The 18704-nt window shown below is 46.0% G+C and overlaps 1 protein-coding gene across 7 annotated transcripts in view; it reads left to right on the top strand.

Annotated features, from left to right (window-relative positions):
* LOC104939137 (nucleolar protein 4-like) overlaps positions 1–18704 on the top strand; it is a 146623-nt gene that overhangs the window by 75153 nt on the left and 52766 nt on the right. For 6 of the 7 annotated variants that reach the window (XM_027288308.1, XM_027288306.1, XM_027288307.1 and 3 more), the window contains one exon: positions 17086–17239. In XM_027288308.1, the coding sequence (XP_027144109.1) occupies positions 17086–17239 (154 nt within the window). Of the gene's footprint in view, positions 1–6672; positions 6694–17085; positions 17240–18704 lie in introns of those variants that run through there. The other variant, XM_027288310.1, reaches the window with a different exon arrangement.

The raw sequence follows: 18704 nt of genomic DNA, 5'->3' as shown, positions 1-18704 counted from the left end.
TAACAGATGGGTGATGAAGGTCATCGGGAGGCTGACCTCTTTTCAAACACACACACCAATCAGCTGCCTCCGTCCGTGTTCGCCGATGATTGCGCTTCTTCCACAGCCGCGGTTTGTGCGTCCGCGTGTTTCCAGCTCCGTGTTAATCGTCACTCTCCGTTATTTTTTAACACTTCAGCATGTGTCATTCTGTCAAGCAGACGGATAAACAGGCAGTTAAGCAGCCAGAGAGTCGAGGCTCCGGCTAAACGCGAGCATTGTTCCTCAAATTCTTGTCTGGCACTGAATTGTTTAGTCGATCTGGTGTCAGAAAATAGTGAAAAGAGGGAAAATTGTGTGTTCCTTGTCAAATCGGCAGCTCAGACGTCAAAGATATTCAGTTCACACTGACACCAAACACAGAGAAGACAAGCAGACATTTGGTATTCTTGATAAACGACGATAAACGATTTGCATTCTCTGACTGTTAAATGGATAAATGTAACACGCCGTCGGCTTTAGCAGCCAGCGGTGATGAATTCAGTGTTAGACACACACATTTCCCAACAACAAAAAAAACACCCAGCATTGTGTGTCGGCTTTGTCTTCTGTTGGCTTCGCTCCACGTTCATTCAGTTTTGGCACATTCTCATAAACAGAGCGGCAACATTTGGCTGGAGTTACTGCGGCGATCGCGCCCTCAGAATCCGTTTCTGTTGCACTTTTCTTCACTGGCTGTGTCCATTTGAATATTTCTCTGGATTCTATAAAGATGCAGGTTTATGTAGATGAGCTGAGATGTCACCTGGACCTGAAACTCAGAGAGATTTGGGGCTGCACATGGAAGAGGAAGTCCACAATCTTAAAACGTTGGCTGTTGACCACAGAGGCGATGGGTTCTGAGAGTGTGTGTGTGTGTGTGTGTGTGTGTGTGTGTGTGTGTGTCTTAGTGCTGCTGGTCGACGGAGGCGTTACACCACCAGATCTTTAAACCCAGAGTTCAGAGAGCAGCCCGGAGCTCTTCAAATGAGCTCTGTGGAGAGATGGCATGTTTATAGCCTGCAGCCACACACACACACACTCACACTCACACTCACACACACACACACACACACACACACACAGAGGCCAGCAGGCTTGTATATCCACATGCATGCTAAAGAGACACCCTCTCTTTCAGATGCACGTGGAGCCACGGGCTACGAGATGAATAACCGAGCTCTCAGATGTATTTCAGACATTGATATTTCAGGTCCGCACGCGTTCGCAGTCCCTTCTCAGATATAACTTTATGTTTTGTTTTGCTGTTTTGAGTATCCAAACGACAGACAGCATAGCAAACAGGTAAAACAGACTCAGTCTGTGCCTTTCATCGAGGTGCATCAGCCCTCTGACGGCCGGGCGAAGCTGTCAGGTACAGCGCGGGGATAGAACATGATCTCGGTGGAACGCTGCACACGGCAGAATAGATGTTGAGCTGCAGAGAGCTGCAGCCTCCTGATGCACTCTCTGACCTGTAAAATAAGATTTTGATTTGGTTTCACACTAATAAGCAGAAAGAGGAAGTGAAGGACAGAGAGATGTATTTATAACTGCGTGTCCTCGGCTCTGGGACTTTTTTATTGGCGATCATGTGGATCTCAGTGTATCATCTCATGTGCACTAATTATTTTTTAAATGGTCGTTTTTAAACAGATCAGTGAAGTCGGACGTCCAGCAGCCACTTTCTTTGTTTTAGTGGTGAAGGAGGAAGACGGAAAGAAAGTTTGAATCTTAGCTTCACTCAGAATATAATATATATATATATATATATATATATATATTTAATATTATTATATATATATATATATAATATATATAATAATATCTAGAGTATTGGATAATCTAAGAGAATGGATTTTAAAGTATAGCATTAAAAACCGGGGATAGAAACACTTTTTTTCTGACGTAGCAAACGTCGATGTCATGTGACGTGCAGCTGTTTCCTTATGGCTCTCACGGCTCCTAATAGTCACATAACGGTCGCGGATGGAAACAACGATTCATTTTGCTTTTGCTTTTGCAGAATTACTCTAAATTTGGTTAAAGTTCGCGACACATTTCGATAGAAACGTGTAGACCGTCAGTCTGGCTTAAAGGTGGTGCAGCCGTCACTGTCGCCGCACAGAAAGAAGGTTCCTGGTCCTGATTCTAGTCCAAGGACTCGCAGGTTCAGAGGTTAACTGGTGACTCTGTAGGTGTGAATGTCAGACCTGTGATGAAGTGGCGACTTGTCCAGGGCGTCACCCGCCTCTCACCCAATGTCAGCTGCAGCTCCACCACGACCCCGACAGGGACGAGCGGTTAAATGCACACGGACAGTCGACCGTCAGATAACGAGCTTCGTTTGGATTGTGTGGAAACGTTTCAGAGATCGAAGCCGACGACTTTTCTTTTTCTTTTTCTGTCTCCTCGGTTTCAGCCTCGGCCGCACGTCTGATTCATATCGGCAGCAGTAGAACTCACACACACACACACACACACACACACACAGTCTGTGTATGTACTTGTACATGGTTAGGAAGCCGTCACACACACACACACACACAAAGTGCTTATCTAATATCAAGACAAGGTCAGTACCCGTCTGTGTGGAGATGAAAAGAGAAGTGATGCTCTCTCTCACACACACACACACACACACACACACACACACAGGTCATGACGGTTATGGATCTGCTTTCCTTCTGGTCATTTTGTTCCTGGCTGTTCAGCACTGACCACACACACACACACACACACACACACACATGCACAGTTGAACGTATTCTGATTATTCTAAACCACAAAAGGAGGTGGACTGTTCATGCTGTGTGTGTGTGTGTGTGTGTGTGTGTGTGTGTGTGTGTGTGTAACTGTAGCGGTGCCCGGCTGTCTGTGGTTGTATTTCTGGCCTGCACTTCCTTGTAGTCGGGGCAGATAAAATGTTCTGTGGCTTCAGAGTTAAGATTTAATTTACAATGAGACATTTATTATTTATCGAGCTGAAATGATTCAGATTTTTTATTATTTTTTTTTAATCGCACATCTCGTGTCTCTGGATCGTTCTTACGGTTGAGAAAGTCTCGTGACGTTTGGACTTGTTAGCAGATTCCCTCCTCGTTTCGCCTGCTGTCGAGTGTTTTCATGTTTTATTGTTTGATTGTGGTCGTGCACATTTTATTTCCTCTGTTTTCTCGAGAATCTGAAGATAGTCGTGCACATTTTATTTCCTCTGTTTTCTCGAGAATCTGAAGATAGCGGAGCTTCGTTTTCCCGAGATAACCCCATGATGGAAAGAAAGGGATCGTCCAGTTTATTACATCACTGCATTTGTAACATCCTGCAACTATTTAAAGGTGCAGCATGTACGATTTAGGAGTATCTATTGGAAATATTCATTAGTATGTTTTCATCAGTGTAGAATCTGAAAATGAGAGCGAGTCCTCTTGTTGAACCGCCAATGTTTGTACAGTAGCCCAGAGCAGACAAACCAAACTCTGACCTCGAGATGGACTTTTGCTTTTTATGTGACTTTCACTGCCAGAGGAGAGAAGGTGAGGCGTGGGAGAGGTGGCACTAAATCCTACACACTGCACCTTTAACATACAGGACTATATATAAACGTACAGGATCTCGTGCTGATTATGTCGTTATCTTGAGAAAATAAAGTTTTCTTGAAAAAGATCTCGATATCTCGGGATAACAACATTTAGTATTTCGACACAATGAGACAATTAACTAGAGAAAAAACAAATGAAATGAACTTGTTGTCACAGGAAACATAGAAAATCAAATGTTTGGATGTGTAAAGCACTTTGTGACCTCGCTCCGTGAGCGGCTCTCTCTTCTTCTGTGGTGTTCACACAGGGCATAACTTAAACTGACTCATTTTGCAGCGTCCGTCCCCCGACTCACATTTTTCATTCAGATGTTCTCATCCTCCCACCGAGGTAATTCATCAGCAGGTGGGAAGTTCCATGTTCTCCACATTTCATGCAGATTCTGTCTCCGTGGTGGATGAAGCTGAATCTCTGCCCGCCTGGAGATATTTAGTTTGAACAAACAGCGGCGAGGTTTGAGCCTTTCATCATTTTCCTCTCCGCTCCAAGTAAACCGAGGTTGCCTCCCTCACTCGAGCGTCTGCTAAGTGATCTCTGAGTAATGCGGCGCTGAAACTCTCTGAACGCCGGAGACAGAATCGAAGGAGAACTCGCACATAATGGATCATCCCATTAAGAGTTGAATTGAAGCTGAACTGTAAAAGTGCTTCTGAATTCAGAGAAGACGGCACCTGGGCCTCCGTGAGATGAGTTACTGTGTGTGTGTGTGTGTGTGTGTGTGTGTGTGTGTGTGTGCAGGACAACACACAGCCATGATATCAGCTCTATCATCAAACAGGAAGCCTCAGTGTTTATAAAACTCCTCCTGTCACGTGACTCGTCGTGGTTATCCTCCTCTTCCTCTCTGTGCGTCTGTTCAATGAAGGTCAGTGGCAGCTTATTGATCTCGGCTGGCCGGCGCTGCACACCGTACACGGCTTTTTATAACCCGACAGACAGACAGGACCACAGCCGGCTGATGCTGACAGACAGTCCGTTCACTTCGTATGCTGTCAGTCAATCGACAGGTTTCCAGTCCTTCATAGTTTTTAAATGATGAAGTCAACACGTTTGGAGCGATTGGTCCGTTCGTCTTCCTGCTCCTGCAGCACTGTGGGCGCTCTCACAGACTGATCCAGAACCCATCAGTACATCAGGACGACCTCTTCAAGCCTCGAGATCAGAATGAAGCAGTACGATGTCGTTACTGCTGTGGACATGATGAGACGCCGTGATGGCTGAAGAACCCCGTGAACTTTGACAAGTCTCACGGCGTTAATAATACCCCGGATAGTGAGATGGTCTCTCCATGAGGAGGAGGAGGAGGCTCACATCCTCACTGTGGAGGGCTTTCTGCTTTACACCTACAGAACTTTGATCGACGTGCATGAACCAACGATACGTTATTTCCATCCCATACGAAGAATGCAGAAACAGGAGGTGCTCAGTGAACTACATAACCATGACACTTCTAGCTGCTCCAGCAGCAGCAGGATGAGTTGGAGAGCGTCACGGCGCTCAGTCCTGATGGTTGTTCTGTTAAAATGCTGGAAGTCGGGTTCAGGTTGTTGATTAATGGATCTTTTTGGAGTGGATGCAACCTAAAAAAACAGACCCACAATTCAATACCCGCGGTGCCAAATCATAACGGTTCCTACTATACTAGAACTTCTACAGGACGGTCCTATCCTGGATTACTATCCGACCGGTGCCAGTTTCCACCTCCCGGCTTCTCACTGCATGCTCCCTGTAAACAAACCAACATGGAACTGCAACCGACCTCCACAGCTGCTGAATGATTGGCTGTTTGCCTGTTACTGGTGACGTCCAGGGATATGATAGGCTGCTTCTGCACGCTGGCTCCGCCCGTCTGTTAGCTGATTGGCTGTTCGTGTTTTTAATCCGTGAAGACAGCTCCGCTTCAAAACAAACAACAACACGCTCACCATGGCAGGAGCAGTATTCGGTTTATCATGCACCAAACAACATTATAAGTCATTAATAAGTATTTATAACTTGTACAAATACATCGATGTTCATAAAAATAATAATAATAATAATAAAAAAGGCAGCAGTATCGCGATAATACCTGGAACCGTGATACTTTGTCTGGTATAGTATCGTTAATCATTTTGGTATTGTGACAGCTCTACTCTGACTACACCTCTGTTTTTATTTATTGAACTCATATTTAAGCAGGCGAGTTTCGATGTAGAAAAGCAGCAGCACCAAATCGTCACATCGCTACAGTTTTGTATAAAGCACGTGATAAAGTTCCGTTTGTTCGTACCGTACGGCTTCGTGCTTCACGTGTGACGCGTGGTCGCTCGTTTCTTCAGAGCTGCTGCTGTTTGGAGAGAGCGAGCTGGAGATGGTCCACGAGCTCATCGATCATTCTGATCGTAGATCTGTTGCTTCGCTACGTTCGACACTATCAAACGTTTAATTAAGAGAGATCGAATCATCAGAGTGTCGAAGTGCCTCATCAACAAAAACCAAACTCACGTTTCATCGTAGTTTTTCTTCATCGTCTCGTCTTCGTTAACTGAACGAACTCTGAACCAAACCGCGCCGCTGCATTGTCTTTGTCTTGAAGCGACTGGTGTTGCTGCATCAAGTATTATTAGTGCGTGTGTGTGTGTGTGTGTGTGTGTGTGTGTGTTTCAGTGGTGATACCCCCCACCCTTTTACAGGCACACACACACACACACACACACACACACACACACGCCTCCTCCTCCTCATGGCCGGTTTTCTCTGCGATCGATATTCTGCAGTGGAGCTCCTCGGCCTGCGCCCTGTTAATCCTTGCAGCATGTGTGTGTGTGTGTGTGTGTGTGTGTGTGTCCAGCCAGCATGCCTCTTATCAATATCCTCACCTCTCTCTCTCTCTCTCTCTCTCTCTCTCTCTCTCTCTCTCTCTCTCTCAGTTCAGAAATGATCCTCTCCTCTCTCCTCCAGCCCTCATCGATCTCTGCGAGAGGTGGACGCAATCAGAAACAAGACGTCGTCGTTGTCGGCCTGAATACTGAGCGGCTGTCATGTGGACTGACCGGCAGTTAGTGCCTCACGTTGTCCTGCTGCGTTATCAAGTGTAGGTCACATTGATGTGCCGGGATGTGTTTGAACGTGAGGCCGCGATAATCCTGGTCAAACTGAGCAGTGTCGTCACGGTAAACTGATTTGTTTTACCGTGACGACTCGCTGATGACTCATTAGAAAGACCGTGAACGCTGTGTGGAGTTCACGTCTCTTTGTGTCTCTGTGGTCCACGCGACGTGTGAGCACGAGTGGTTGCAGTAATTGTTATTGTGGTATCGATATATGTTGTGAAGTTTCTGGGAAGTCAATTGAAGAAACCGTTGATGGATAAAATAGAAATCACGTGTTGCCATGAAGCGGTTCTGCTCATTGATTAGCAGCGTTGCCCACAGTGGCCCAACACCCACGCTGTAAATTAATAATGGCATCATATAAATGCTGCGATCAGATCTGAGGAACGACCTCGTCTGAAGTGCTTCTGCTTTTGCTGTCGGAGCTGTGACATCACGAGGATCACGCTCATACGTCCGTCCTTCAGGTTAAAGCTCGACATGAACTGGAGTCCAAACAAACACTTGAACTATTCCTCGGTTTGGATTAGTAACTTCCTGTTGTCTCCACCTGACTGTTGAGACACACGACCCCTCTGTGTGATGGCAAATCAGAAAAATATGAGATGATTTACCTTCAGCTCAGGTATCTAATCATCTAACTCTGGTGAAGACATCCCTGTGATGTTTGGTGGTGGCGGTGATAACGATGATGATTGTAGTCGTCGTGTCTTTGTGACTCTGGACGTAAATGTGTGTTTGTTGCCATCACTGTGAATGTGAACATCTTTGTATCCTGATAAAACTTCAGACAGGAGATAAAAATCTGAAAGTCTTCTGCTTTCTCAAAGAGAGTCCACGTGTACGCGCAGGCCATGAATGCGTCATGAGATGTACAGTTTGTCTCGCTGGCCAATCGCAGCACGCCGCAGGACGAATGAGAGGCGCTCTGGGTAGCCATGTGACGGCGGTGACGGTGGTGGAGGTCTCCATCTATTTAAAGAATCAGAATTCCATCAAATCAACATCATTAGAACGGACGTCCAACCTGGATCTGTTACCATGGAAACCAACAAACACGATCGGGAGACGGGGAGAGCGCGGCGAAGAAGAAAAGGCGGCGCGATGGAGCGATGGCAATTCTTGTTACACTTCCGATGGGTGTAGAGTAAAAACATGCAGGAGTGCTGCAGTGACAGAGGCTGGGCGGGTGGAGTTGGAAGGAGGAGGAGGAGGTGGGGGAGGAGGTGAGAGCGGAGGAGGGTTGAAGGGGGGTGGTAGGCTGACGATGGAGTGAGGAGAGAGGGCAGCAGTAGACTGGGAGTTGGCAGGGTGAAAGGATGGAGATGGAGGGGGGGGTGGAGGAGGAAGAGGGGGAAGGGAGGCAGAAATGAAGGGAGATAAATGAGGAGGAGGTGGGGTGGGAGAGTGATGGGTGGGTGGTGTGTGTGGGGGAGGGAGGTAGTGTGAAGGATGCCAATTTGACAGCTAAGGAGGCTCAGGGTCCAGGACTGCACCACCACCACCACCACCACCACCACCACCACCCCTGTAAAACAAAGAGAACAAAAGAACTGCACCCCCACCCAACTCCTCCACATGAGGGAAAATGTCCACCTTAATTGATTTTCTTAATGATATTCATTTTTACTCTGCACCACCGAGGACAGACTAAACTCAGGTCTAACTCAGTGTGTTCACACACACACACCACACACACCACACACACACACACTCATGCACGAATAATAATTAAATTATTATTAAATGTTGTGTGTGTGTGTGTGTGTGTGTGTGTGTGTGTGTGTGTGTGTGCATCAGAAATGTTGGTTCAATCTTCTCAAATGTGAAGCTCTGCTGCTTTTATCTGTTTTATGGAATCATAATAAGAAGAAGAAGAAAAAGAAGAAACTTTATTTACATAAGAAACGCACAGTTATAAAGTGAGAGCGAGAATCTTTACGATAAAAAACAAAACACATTTTAAACAAAAGTATAAAACACAAAAACAAATCAGCGAAAATCTGTTTTAGAAAATGGATTTAAAGATGAGAGTGTTTGGAAACGAGTCAGTCATGATGCGGTTATTTAGTTGGAGGCCTGAAATGAGTCAAATCCGCCTGTATCTGACCCCAGAGTATTAAAGTCAGTTAAGCTGAGTTCCAAACAGTCTGGACTGTTTAATCATCGGCTCGGTGCCTTATTAAATTATTGAACTGTATTCTAAGTGTTTCTTCACATATCCAGTGATCACGATGGACTCGTTGCTTCTCTCTCGGCTTTGGGCTTCTTTGAGTAAAACATCTCTGGCTGTTTGCGCAGAGGCTTTGCAGCCCTCCGGTGGCTCCGTCCGTGGAGATGCAGGAGTTGAAGGCGTGGGCGGGACGAGCTGGAGAGATTATTACTTTTTTCACATAAGTTTGAAGCAGATGCTTCAACATAACGCTGCGATGTCGTACGGGTCATTGAACAAGTCCTTTTCAAATTGACTTCTCGTATGAGTGACCAAAAGCTGGTAGCATTCAGGATGGAATGAGTTTTCTGGAAGGAATAAACGATGCTGTTTGTTTCTGATATCAGATTCTTTCCAAACGTTGATTTAAACGATGCTCTCGGCCTCTCGCTGTCTCCGGTGATGAGGTGTTGACGACATCAGAGAGGAGGGAGGAGGAGGAGGTGATGAGGGCGAGGACGGAACAGAAGGGAATGAGGAAGGATGGGAGCTCTGAGAGGAGACGAAGGAGGAGGAGGAGGAAGGAAGTGATCGTAGAGGAGGTGATGGAGGAGAAAGGAGGGGAAGGGTGTGAGAGGAGGAGAGGAGATGAGCAGAGAAAGAAATGTTTCCTTCCGCCTGTCCGGTGGCTAACCTGATTAGCTTAGCGACGCCATAGGACCAGATCCGGCTGCTCTGCTCTGGAAACACACACACACACACACACACACACACACACACACACACACACACACACACACACACACACACACACAGCAGCAATCGATACACTTCTACACACACACACAGTTACACGACTTGTACAAATGTACTGCCATGCACACACAGAGTAATGTGCAGACTTGTAATGGTCTGCTGTCTGCATTCACACACACACACACACACACACACACACTGTCTGTTTGCAGGTAATGGACAGCAGTGATTTGCATATCAATGCTGCTGCAATTGTCAGAGTGTATGTGGAAAAAACAATCAATCAATCAGTCAGACTTTATCTGCACAGCACCGCACACGTTACACACACGTGCAGATACATGAACAGATAACTAAATAAATAAAATGTATGAAGACAAACTGAATAATCAGACGGAGGCGCTGGATGTGTTCACTTGAAACAGTCGCTTGCTCGGTGCGTGCTGTGTCGGCGCCTACATGTACCAGGATGCATTGCATGCTGGGTCTAAGTCTGTTGCTCAACACTCCGCCTGGACGACTTGAAACAGTCGACTGTGGCAGGTTTTGACAGTCCTGGGGCAGCAGCAGCTCAGGAGGGTGGAGTGGGAGCCGGAGAGGGGTGGGAGGTGCCCCCTGAGCAAGGCATCGCTCCACCTTCTCTCTCCACATTTGCATGTCTTTGAGTCCTGTGTGTGTGTGTGTGTGTGTGTGTGTGTGTGTGTGTGTGGTTATAGAGCTGCATGATTAAAGCCAGCAGAAGTCTCTGCTTGTCCTGTGGAAGATACATTTATACGTCCTCATGCACTGAGCAGCTTTCACAAACAGAGCCCGTGTTGAACACCTGAACACGCTGAGCTGAACCACCATCACCACGTGTTGATATGAAGTTCTTCACACTGTAATGTGTCGGATAAGAGTCTGAGATGTTAAACAAAGCGCTGACAAAGCGAACAGAATCAGTTTGAAACGTTCAGTTTACATCAGCCGCTGAAGCTGCTGGATGACGACGGACGCTCGGCTGCTTGTTTGCTTGGAGCAAATATTATCTGAATCTATTTTCTCTGTGATGCAGAATTGATTTTGTCCAAACTCGGTGTGTCACTCTGCTGCAACGAGGAGAAGAAGCTGAAGCTCTTCTGTATTTCTCCTCTTCACTTCTCTCCTCGCTCTTTCTCTTGTTTTCTTTTTCCGCTCCACATCTTGAACTGCTCCTCTTTTCCTTCCTCCCCATCATCTTCATCTTCTGCCTTCACTTCTCTCCTTCTGCTGCAGCTGCTCACCTCCTCCTCCTCCTCCTCCTTCGTCTTCCTCTGCACTCCTTGCAGCTCCTTCACTTTCCTTCTTCACCATCTGCCCTCGTGAGAAAAATCCTTCCTCGTCTACAAACCTTCTCCTTTGTTCTTTGATGAAAGTTGAAACAGTTGCTGCTCCTCTCACCTCCACTCCGGTAAAAATAGACAATAGAGGAAAAGAGGCTGTTAATTATTAATATTGGGAGCACTTTACTGCTTTGCACCTCTCATAATCTTCACCACAGTCATCATCATCACCGTCATCGCTGTCGGCCTGTGTGGTGGGCTCCCTCATTTAGAGGAACCTCAGCTGAGTCTCTGTGGCGAGAGAACAAAACATGTTTTTATTGCTCTCATGCCTGGATGTAACCTCGTAACAGAGGTAGCAGTCACGTTTTAAAGAACCAGTGTGTAGGATTGCAACCCCTTCGCTTCACCCTCTCGAGTTCAACGTATCAACGTAAAAGTCGACGATACACAAACATGTTTGCAGGTTTAGGATAATCCGATGTCTTTTAAAAGACACTTGTCAGAGGTTTGAGCAGTGTGTGTGTGTCTGCATGTGTGTGTCTGTAATTCATTCTCTTCTTAAGACAGAGACAGACAGACGCAGAGAGAGGGGACAGATAAAAGTGATCGCTCTAAAACCTGTTTATGTGTTAATCTATCAGGCAGCAACGCTCCTCTGTTCATCTGTATGCAGATTAGGACAGCTCATTACTGAGACCATTAATAAACAACACACACACACACACACACACACACACACACACACACACACAAAGACTTCCAGTTTGGCTGACAGGGAGAAAATGGAGATGAGGAGAAGAAAGAGGGAGTCTGCCTCTGAGAGCAGATTTCCAGCGTGTAGCCAATAAGACGGTGACAGGAGATGCTTCACTGTGATAAATATTTTAGTCGCAAGACTGATTCGTCATTTTTTGCTTTGTGGCTTCAGGACGAAATTTGATATCCAGCCAGTGATATTTTATATTTTATATTCTGTGTTTTTTAAATCCCACGAGAAGGCCGAAACCAGCCGTGTGTGAGTCCGTCACTGTGAGACTTTCTAGAAGATGTGAGTCTTAAAAACACATAGACCTGCTGCAGTAGTTACACGGTGTTCAGACGTGCATGGCCTGACCTCCGTCCTCCACTGTCATTTTGCTAGTTGAGCATTAAACTTGTATTCTCTGTGCAGCAGAGTCACAGCATGAGTCAGATTACTGTCATCACATGACCGAGGTAAGGAGACGAGGCGAGGACGGAGGATCAGAGTGAGAAGTAAAACACCTCACACACCTTCGAGTCTCGCAGGAGCCCGATGAGATCAAACTAACAGCGGGTGAGACACGTTCTGCTGGAACTGATCCGAGTCCGTTCTGGACAATGATTGTGATTCTACCTGAAACTCTGCTCTGCAGAAACAGCATGAAACATGAAGGATCCAGGCGATTTTCAAAATAAAACATCCTGTGTAGACTCCCGATCGTAAAAACAAACAAAAAGGGAAATAGTAGAAACAGAATAATAATAATAAAAATGATCAAATCTGAGGAATGAACAAAGACGGACGAGCAAAACGCTCCCGGTAATCAACACATACATATTAGAGTTGGTGTTAGACCATTACGAGTTTGAGTAACGTTGTCTTCAGCTCACCTGCCTCCTGTGCTGCAAGCCTCACACTCCTCATCACCTGTTCATGAGTAATACTGAGTGTGTGTGTGTGTGTGTGTTGATGGTAATGAGTGAACATGTGACGTGTTTTTAAGAGAGGAAGAAGACGTCTGACGGTGTTCGTAGATCAATGCATCGATTGGTTTGGGTCTTCGTGCAGTTTGTTGTTCTTGAATTGTTCTTTCCAACATGTCATCAGTCAATTCAGACAAACAGAAGAGTATTAAGTCGATAACGAGGATTAAATTGGGTTCAGGCACCAGCTGTCATTAAAGTTTAGCAGAAAATTTTGACTTTTATCCAGAAAGAAATCCCTCTCCGTTCGAAGGAATCAAAAGAGAGCAAGCTGCTCAGACGATCCTCCTCATGACTTAATCGCTGCTCATTTTCCACGAGTCTCTATAAAAAGTGAAAGCAGACTGATTCACCGTTAGATATCTTCCACGGGTCTGACATGAACCGTTTGTTCTTCAGTCCTCGGCACGGCGAAGACGTGCGGGCTAACCGGTGATTATTGCATTGAGATCGTATGGTAATTGAAAATGAGCTAATGTGGGCTGGTGATGATAGTAACTGAAAAGGAATTAAGAGTAGATTAAAATAAGGTCTCATTTGATCATTTGTCAGAGTTGATTCATGTGCTCGGCCGTGGTGAATTAACATCTCTGAGCTGATTAACATGCCGAGCTGCAAGTTCACGCTTTTGAAATCCAACAGCCTGGAATGTAAAGGCCTGGAAATCCTTGAGTATTTCCATTTTTTTTCTCCCCTCCTGGAATTGCATTGAGCTGTGTGTGTGCAGCCTGGAGCCACCTTTGTTTCGCCCACTGAATATTGTTGCAGAATAAAAACTCGTTTCTGCAGCCTGTAATTATCTGATTGTTTGAAGAACTGTAATAACTCATTAGAACCTGCAGCTCTGATTATTTGCCCTCAGAGGTGACGTCTCCCCGGTGACTCATACTCGGTGTTAACAACAAAAAGTCACATCCAGGTGCAGCGTTTTATTTTTGGTCTGCTCCATGTGGGTGTGTTAAATCAAACTGAACCCTGAGGCTGAGGGTTGTTTAAAGAACCACTGTTATAATTCTGTACCTTTTCTTTTCCCACGCTTAATGAGGCGATTTATCGTGTCAGATTTTCCTCAAATCATCTTATTGTAATATTATTTTCATCAGAAGCCACAGACGTGTAGTGTCAGCGTACGTGGCTGCAGAAGTCGCGTTAAGGTCCAGTGTGTGCGATTTAGGGGCATTTATTGGAAGGATATGGCAGAAATTAAATCTATTATTCACGTGTATGTTTTCATTTGTGTATAATTACATTTTTCGTTAGCTTAGGACGAGCCTTTCCTATCTACAGACGCGTCGTCTTCTTCTTCCATGTCTTCTCGAGCAGGCGTGAACACGGACACATGAAGGAACAACTTTGTCCACAGCAGAATCACAATCAAACGCGTCACGTTGCATCTGTGACACGCTGACTTGGATCGAAGCCTCTCTAATATAATGACACAGCTCTCTGGAAAGTGCCAGGCGCCCACGTGGATGCTACCAGGTATTGTCAGCGTGTGCTGTCGTACTGGCTCGCTGCCCGGGCTGCAGCGAGGAAGCTAATCCGGCGTGACGAGCGGAGGGAAACTCCTCCTCAGAGAGCGCTCTTTAATGGACAGATATGGGTCAGCGCTGCCACATGGACTCACTACAGGAGCTGTGCAGCGATCGTCGTACACACACCACTATCTTTTTCTTTCTTTCTTTTAATAGACGCCGTGGAATCTCCCTGCAGCGGTTCATTTTTGTAATTGATTGTGCAATCTCAGCCGAGAGAGAGAGAGAGAGAGAGAGAACAGATCGAGGTTCATTTAAAGAGAAACTTCACATCCACATTTCAGCTGGAACAATCCTGATGAAGAGAAGCGAGGGCGTTCATATTAAAAGACATTAAAGAAGAAGAAGAGATACTTTATTAATCCCTCAACAGGGAAACTCTTTTTTCACTCAGTTTATTCTACATGCATTTAAACCCCGAACACAGAGAGACAGTACAAAGGCTCATAGACATGCAATGTGCAGAGACCTTGGCGCCTTGCTCAAGGGCAGTGTACCTTCCATACTTTGGTCCATGCTGGACTTGATTACGAGATGGGGTGTGATCACTGATCAATATTCAGCCTGTAGCCAGTTTGAAAGAAGATGCACACGGAGACATTTTGACGTCTATAGAGTTGGAATAATAAATATAAAAGGAAGAATCTGAAATCTATGTCTTGATTTGAAACTCGAACACTGTTTTGTGGTGGAATAATCGCTGTTGTTACTCTGCATACTTGACCTCATTTAAAAAAAAAAAAAAGCTTCTTATTTTAAAGCTGGCAGAGTTCAGGACAAAAGATTAGGCTCCTGTTACCCCACCCCCAAACCTGTCCATGAACCTAATGACCCTCGCACCCACCCCCCATCCATAAACCTCGCTCCCAGGAGCACCACCTTCTTTATTAGTACGATTAGTGACGAGGAATCACTGGATGAAGTAGAAGCACACGTCTCTTATGTGTCTCGTATGTAAATGTAAAGTCAGTTAACCCTCAACAAAAACACAAACTCCCCTGGTTTTTTTTTTTGTTTTTATTCATCCATGCAGCCGATAAGATGCTGATAAATCAGCAGCTTTATCTTGGAAAACAACATTTATGAGGCTGAACTGTGAATATTTCACCAAAGTCATGACCCGCCCTGATCTGCCTCTGATTGGCTAGTTGCGATATCGATGTAAGCCAATGAGACGCAGACTAAATAAACCTTTAGTGTCCATCCTGCAAAACAAAGTTTAGCCTTTGTGTATCTGTCGAGTGTCGACTGTACATCTGTAGAAACAGGTGACAGGTGTTTCTGTCCGTCATCTCTCACTTGCAGAGCAGCTCTCGTTATTATCCGAGCAGAGTTTATTTCACCTCCGCGTGTGCGCTGTTGAATTATGCATGGACTCGTCCTCGGAGTGACGGATGACACGTGTGTGAAACGAACGCAAAACGCCACCCGGGAATTCTCTTTTTGTGATTTCCTCGTCAGTCTGCTGACCTGTTTACTCACCTGTTTGTCAGAGCAATAAAAAAAGAGACCAGTTTACTGCAACTTAGCGTCGGTGTCACTGAGGGCTCTGCTCATTCATTAATCTCTTTATTGTGTGTGTGTGATAAAAAGGCAGTTGTAGCACTCAGGAACTCATTACTGGAAGTTCAGGTCTCGCTGATAACAGCAGGTGTGTGTGTGTGCACGTTTTCCAACCTTGAGACCTGAAGAACGCGACGATTACAAAGCAAACCTGTGTGTAACAAACAGGATCTCTTCTTTCCGTGAGGTCTGACATGTTCCTCCTTTATATTCATGAAGTCGTTGAGCTTCAGGATGAGCTCACGTCTCTTTGTTTTCCGTTGTTTGTGCAGCTGTATCCCCCTAAAATTCACTTCATCTTCAGTCAGAGAACTCAGAGAAACACTCTTCCCGTGTCAGTCACTGTCTGATGAGCTGTGCGTAAATGGATTTCATTTTTTCATGTGAGCTCTGCCGCGGGGAGCGTTGAATCTTTCATTTCCAATATTTTTGAGGAAGTCTGTGAGGTGGAAGAACACCGGCTCGGAGTTGAGAGGGAAAACGTCTCAGTGTGACGTGCAGGCCTGCAGGTTGCTGCACACTGAGCAGCAGTTGGCATGTTGTGTTTGATTTGCCTGCCTGTCGTTCTCTCCGCCTCGCGTTTCTTGTTTCCTCTGATGTTCGGGTTAAACCGGCAGAGCAGCTGTCATGGCGATGAACAGAGATCAGAGACGGCTTAAAAACGTTTCATTCATGGGAAAGTGGCTAATCTGAGTTTAGGTGGATTTACATGACGCTGCACGCAGAGTTTACAGTCTACACAAAATAACAAATCTCTGTCAACTCTTCAAGGACTTTGTCGCTCTTTGTTCTACGTCTGATTTTCTGGCACGAGGCCTCAGAGGCGAACTTCAGCTTCAGACTTTTACAAACACCACAGGCTCAAAATGATGAGATGGGAATATAATCTGCATGTCGATAAACTGACTGGGCACAGTGACACTTCCTCTGTCATCATCTACACATCATATTAATCTATTGTCGTGATATGATGCATTATAAGATTCATTTAAAGCAGCTTCAAGGAGCTTTCATCTGTTTGTTGACTCTGGCGGCCCCTGTGGACAACAGAGGAAGTGTTTCCACCGACCCGGCGAGCGCTAATGTCCGTGTGGAAATAATCAAATCATTTTATTCATCATTGGTCAGTTCAGGCGTGGAGACAACTAAAGGACAAGCTCTTCTGTATTAACACATCCTTCATTCTCATTGGCCAAGCTTCAGTAAACCTTTCAGAATAAAACACCTTGTTTTGTCTCTCTCTCCACTGACAGTTGCGAGCTAAATGTCTGAAATGTATCATGGTGTGTGATGAGTGTGTCAGATCTGTGAATGTAACGTTCACGTTCCCGTTTGCAGGATGACAGTTCACTGAGCAGCGAGGAGGAGGCAGAGATGAGCGAGCCCATGTGGCTAGCAGCCGATCCGGGAGCAGCGTCCGACCTGAGCCCGCCGAGCCGAGGGGAGAGGATGCGCCACAGTCCCCAGAACACACACAGCAAGGAGGACGACGGTAAGGACGAGACGTCTTTAAAGTCACACGAGGCGATGACAGATGATGGACCACAGCAGGGAACACCTGTGGTTCATGTTTCTACTTTAGTCTCCAGTCAGTGCGTTCTCTCACTTGTGATGTAGAGTGACGGTGTATTTGAATATAACTGGAGTTATAATCCAGGTGAATTGTACTCCACCTTCTGCAGCTGCAGTGTTCTCACGCTGACATTTGGGCCAGATCCTCATCAGACGATAGCCGATGGTTTTCATCGTGCCTCTTCCTCATTTAAACATGATGCGAGCTCTCTGCTGAGAGCTTCAGATGTCAGAGTCTTGGTCCATTGTCATGATTCTGTGTTCATATGCAGGAATGTGTTTCTTTTGACGTTTCCAGGTGTGTCTTCTTCTTCAGCTTCTTCGATGTTTTTCTTACTTCCACCGAGCTCGGTGTCGTTCCGATCACTTCAACACTGAGCGCTGCAAAACAAATGTACAGCTCCACAGCAGCGGAGCCGCTTGTTGTTTGAAGCTGAGACTCTTTCATGGCGGCGTTTTGAAGCTTCACACTTAATGTGGCATTCCTGGAATATCCCTGTGTGTGTGTGTGTGTGTGTGTGTGTGTGTGTGTGTGTGTGTGTGTGTGTGTGTGTGTGTGTGTGTGGGGTAGTGTCAGTTTATCAGATGCTGGTTTTTGCGTGGTCGTGTTGTAGAAGCTCTCTGACTGAAACGTGTTTTTGGAAGGACGTCACATTTTTTTACCAAGGTCGGGATGGAGACGTCTTTCTCACCCGTCTCCCTCTCTCTCTGTCTCTCTCTCTCTCTGTCTCTCTCTCTCTCTCTCTCGCTCTCTCTGTCTCTCTGTCTCTCTCTCTCTCTCGTCTCTCTCTCTCTCCGTCGCCTCACACTTGGCTGTCACTCTTCTCCTCCTCTCTGCCACCCTGTGTCTCCGTGTCTCTCTCTCCTCCCACCTTTTTTTTTTTCTTGCTTTCCCCTTAAAAATAAAAAACCTGGGGGCCCCCCTGTCACTCTCCTCCCCCTCACACACACACACACACACACATACACTCTCTCTCCCTCCCTTCCTCCCTCTCGCTCTCTCTCTGTCTCTCTCTCTCTCCCTCTCGCTCTCTCTCTCTCTCTCTCTCTCTCTCTCTCTCTCTCTCTCTCCCTCTCTCTCTGTCTCTCTGCACTGAAAGGCTTCCTGCAGTGACAGCCTCACTTTGAAGACAGCTGTATTGTTTCATAATGCTGCAAGAATACAGCAATTACCTGCTACTGTAACAAGTGGGCTGTGTGTGTGTGTGTGTGTGTGTGTGTGTGTGTGTGTGTGTGAGACCTTGGCCATGCATATCTGAGTGGTACTATAGTGCACTGCACACAGCACTGAGTGAAAGTGTGTGTGTGTGTTTTCTGCAGCTCCTTTAAGCTGTTACTGAGCGAAGACAACACAGTGCTATTGTAGTGTAGCACAGGTGTGTGTG

This window comes from Larimichthys crocea, chromosome XV, assembly GCF_000972845.2.
Source record: "Larimichthys crocea isolate SSNF chromosome XV, L_crocea_2.0, whole genome shotgun sequence".
NCBI classification, from domain to species: domain Eukaryota; kingdom Metazoa; phylum Chordata; class Actinopteri; family Sciaenidae; genus Larimichthys; species Larimichthys crocea.
The sequence above is the reverse complement of the archived record's forward strand: the minus strand, read 5'-3'. Positions and strand labels throughout refer to the sequence as shown.